General features: G+C 44.9%; 1 protein-coding gene across 2 annotated transcripts; it reads right to left on the bottom strand.

Moving 5' to 3' along the window:
* Positions 1-212: 212 nt before the first annotated feature.
* On the bottom strand, positions 213-4,363 carry UBB (ubiquitin B). 2 transcript variants are annotated; one of them, XM_061605123.1, is made up of 2 exons: positions 4,256-4,363; positions 213-1,966 (listed from the first exon to the last, which is right to left on the bottom strand). In XM_061605123.1, the coding sequence occupies exon 2, from the start codon at positions 1,957-1,959 to the stop codon at positions 358-360; it is 1,602 nt and encodes a 533-aa protein (XP_061461107.1). In that variant the 5' UTR covers positions 1,960-1,966; positions 4,256-4,363; the 3' UTR covers positions 213-357. The 2 variants fall into 2 exon arrangements, with proteins under 2 accessions (XP_061461107.1, XP_061461108.1); XM_061605124.1 differs by lacking the exon at positions 4,256-4,363 and adding an exon at positions 4,002-4,024.

Genomic DNA, 4,363 nt, shown 5'->3' on the forward strand with positions numbered 1-4,363 from the left:
ACTGATTTAGATAGTTCATTTTGAGATCAAGTTACAGAATTTTATTTTTTTCTTCAGAATTTTCTTTTGGGCTATATGCTTCTTTGATTTCTTACCTAGAATGCTGTAGTTAAGACACAACTACAGCAGCACAATGTCTAACATCTAACAAGAGTGTTCTTGAGCACCATGCTGTATTGTGCCATATGCTTTATTCATGAGAAATACCAAAGTAATGTGCAACAGAAAACTTTATTTAGCATTTACACAACAGTCCAGCAGTTATTGAAACTTGCATTTACCTTACAATATTAAGACATTAAACAACTACAGTGTAAACAAATGCTATTGGCAACTCGCAAATCAAGAGTTTAACATTTAACAGCCTCCCCTCAGACGTAGCACAAGATGGAGGGTGGATTCCTTCTGGATGTTATAGTCGGAAAGAGTGCGGCCATCTTCCAGTTGCTTGCCGGCAAAGATCAGCCTCTGTTGGTCAGGGGGAATGCCTTCTTTGTCCTGGATCTTAGCCTTCACATTCTCAATAGTGTCACTGGGCTCCACTTCCAGGGTGATGGTCTTTCCAGTCAGAGTCTTGACAAAGATCTGCATGCCTCCCCTCAGACGCAGCACAAGATGGAGGGTGGACTCCTTCTGGATGTTGTAGTCGGAAAGAGTGCGGCCATCTTCCAGCTGCTTGCCGGCAAAGATCAGCCTCTGTTGGTCAGGGGGAATGCCTTCTTTGTCCTGGATCTTAGCCTTCACATTCTCAATGGTGTCACTGGGCTCCACTTCCAGGGTGATGGTCTTCCCAGTCAGAGTCTTGACAAAGATCTGCATGCCTCCCCTCAGACGCAGCACAAGATGGAGGGTGGACTCCTTCTGGATGTTGTAGTCGGAAAGGGTGCGGCCATCTTCCAGCTGCTTGCCGGCAAAGATCAGCCTCTGTTGGTCAGGGGGAATGCCTTCTTTGTCCTGGATCTTAGCCTTCACATTCTCAATAGTGTCACTGGGCTCCACTTCCAGGGTGATGGTCTTGCCGGTCAGAGTCTTGACAAAGATCTGCATGCCTCCCCTCAGACGCAGCACAAGATGGAGGGTGGACTCCTTCTGGATGTTATAGTCGGAAAGAGTGCGGCCATCTTCCAGCTGCTTGCCGGCAAAGATCAGCCTCTGTTGGTCAGGGGGAATGCCTTCTTTGTCCTGGATCTTAGCCTTCACATTCTCAATAGTGTCACTGGGCTCCACTTCCAGGGTGATGGTCTTGCCGGTCAGAGTCTTGACAAAGATCTGCATGCCTCCCCTCAGACGCAGCACAAGATGGAGGGTGGATTCCTTCTGGATGTTATAGTCGGAAAGGGTGCGGCCATCTTCCAGCTGCTTGCCGGCAAAGATCAGCCTCTGTTGGTCAGGGGGAATGCCTTCTTTGTCCTGGATCTTAGCCTTCACATTCTCAATAGTGTCACTGGGCTCCACTTCCAGGGTGATGGTCTTGCCGGTCAGAGTCTTGACAAAGATCTGCATGCCTCCCCTCAGACGCAGCACAAGATGGAGGGTGGATTCCTTCTGGATGTTATAGTCGGAAAGGGTGCGGCCATCTTCCAGCTGCTTGCCGGCAAAGATCAGCCTCTGTTGGTCAGGGGGAATGCCTTCTTTGTCCTGGATCTTAGCCTTCACATTCTCAATAGTGTCACTGGGCTCCACTTCCAGGGTGATGGTCTTTCCAGTCAGAGTCTTGACAAAGATCTGCATGCCTCCCCTCAGACGCAGCACAAGATGGAGGGTGGACTCCTTCTGGATGTTGTAGTCAGAAAGGGTACGGCCATCTTCCAGCTGCTTGCCGGCAAAGATCAGCCTCTGTTGGTCAGGGGGAATGCCTTCTTTGTCCTGGATCTTAGCTTTCACATTCTCAATGGTGTCACTGGGCTCCACTTCCAGCGTGATGGTCTTGCCGGTCAGAGTCTTGACAAAGATCTGCATTTTTTAACTGCAATGACACAACATGATGAGAACCTCCTTATCAGATTTAATTGCTACAACCTATTGTGCCATTTCAGAAAAATGTTATCCAATAATAATGAACACAAAAAACCAGAAATCTATGTCAGAACACACTTTTATGGAATAACAAAGTCCTATCCATCTCATCATCAAAACATTGCCAATGGCTACATTGGGGAATGGCAACAAAAAATATTCTGTGTTCCAGGCAATACAATATAAAATATTCCATTGCAAAAAAAATTTCCTCAAGACAACCCATTTTTTTTTTATGCTGTGCTATTGCTCCTCAACTATTTTGCCGTCCCATTTCAATTTTAAGATGCTTTCCTTCACACCAACTGAACTGGAACCCCATCTTAAATCTTGCATAATACAGTCAGAAAGCTGAATCCTTAAAGCTCTTTAATCGGAAGTTCAAGTCCCACCATTTTGAATTAAGGAGATCATTTTTCTCCCATCCTGCATCTGAGGATTTTGGGATACCATACATGGTGTATGCCCCCATTTTATCCTAACAAATCTCATGAGATCATATAGGCTGTGAGTCACTACCTCAAGATCACTCAAGAAGCTTAACAGTTATTTCAGCGCCAAGACCTCATAATTTTATTACTGACATGCTTGGAAAAACAAATGGGGGGCCAGAAGAGGAGAGAAGCCAGCAGCCTGCCTGCAAGCTTAGGCACTATTGGAAAATAATGCATGCCCACTGAATCTGGTGAAATGTTCTAATTAAATGCATTAATTTAAAGGGGTACATGCTATTTTCAGTTCCATATGGAGGCTGTTGTAAAACACTGCTATTGCAGAGCCATTTACTATGCCTAGCATCCATCCATCTTAACTAATGATGATCTGCTGTACAATTGTCTAGTATTTTATTAGTTGCATCAACAAATACTAACCATCCTACGCCTTCCATGTTTCTAGATAGAAAAGCAAGGTTTAAAAGTGTAAACCAAATCAAGGTAAGGAACTGTTACTTGACATAAAATCCTAGACCCTGAAATGTCATCTGATCCAGCCTGTTACAGGCACAGGAAGCCCATTATTACAACACCCAAGTGGTGTTGGGTTCACTGCATCATCAAGGGGCTGAGCAGGCTCACCTTTTGAAGCCCCTTTTATCTCAAGATTTAGTAATCTCAAGTAAACAAGAACGTTTATTTGATTTGGTTTATTTTTACTTGCCTTTGCCCACAAGCACACCCACCAGACAAGCTCCCCTCAAAAGCCACCCTGTATTTCCTTTTAATGCTTTACATCCAATTTTCCTTTTATAGAAAATTGGGTTCCATCTGGGAGGAAGGGCAGGCCATAAATTTAGCAAGCAAATAAAGCAGACTCATAGAAGACCCATAAAATTTCTTACTATGGCCAGTCCATAGAATGCCATGGCTTGTGTTCAACTCACTTTTACTTCAAGTAGACCCATTGGAATTAATGGATTACAACTAATCTAGGTCCATTGACTACTACTAAGAGCAAAACTGAGTTGAACACAACCCAGAGATATTTCACCATCTTTCTATAACTATAGTGGAACTGCCAGAACTAATGGCCATTATCAAAAAGGGAAAAAAGACCCAAAGACTCACCTCTCCCCCTTTAAAAAACCCCAAATGTCACTCTTTTTGCTTCCTACTTGGACTCTTTATATTAATAACTGCTTTTCACACAAGGCTCCAAGTTTTGTGCTTCCCCATTTTTTTTAAAAAAGGGCCTTTTTCCTACTTGGACCTATACCTGTTTTTAACACGCTACAATTTTTGGGTTCTGCCCATCTTTAAAAAAAGGATTTCCCTTTATTTTTCTTACTTGGCCCCTCTTTAATTTTTGTAGTTATTTTTCACACAAGTCCCCAATTTATGTGCCCCCACCCCCATTTAAAAGGCTTTTTCCTTTTATTTTGTTTCTATGGCTATACAGCTTTGTACCTCGTTTGGTGAGGCGACACAGTCCAAAAACCTTTATCAGACACACCTTAAAATTAAACAACGTATTTAGCGCTTGTTTACCTCACGGGCGCCGGAAGCGCCCCGCTCCCTCAGCCGCGCCCGCCACGAAGCCACCCCATCCCCTCTCTGGAGAAGGGCGCTGCCCATGAGATCCTCTCGACCCTCCCCGTCACAGGCAGTGCCTCGCCATAAAGGGCGTCAGTGACGCCACCCCAGAGCCGCCGCCTGAGGGAGAACAACCATCGCCCGCCCGCGGACAGCGGGCTCCTTCTCACCCCTCCATTTTTAGCCACACACTCCTTCAGCTATCTTACCGCTTCGCTAGAATCGCCTCAGAAAAAAATGTTAAATTTCAGAAACGCAAACCCGGCCACCGACTTCAGAGAGTAAGCCCCTTAGTTCGAATATGCCCGTCACGGTTT

Source organism: Rhineura floridana, chromosome 21 (assembly GCF_030035675.1).
Source record: "Rhineura floridana isolate rRhiFlo1 chromosome 21, rRhiFlo1.hap2, whole genome shotgun sequence".
NCBI classification, from domain to species: Eukaryota; Metazoa; Chordata; class Lepidosauria; order Squamata; family Rhineuridae; genus Rhineura; species Rhineura floridana.

Bases quoted from the DNA above. Each gene is read 5' to 3' on its own strand.
- UBB (XM_061605123.1), bottom strand. From the start codon at position 1,959: ATGCAGATCTTTGTCAAGACTCTGACCGGCAAGACCATCACGCTGGAA.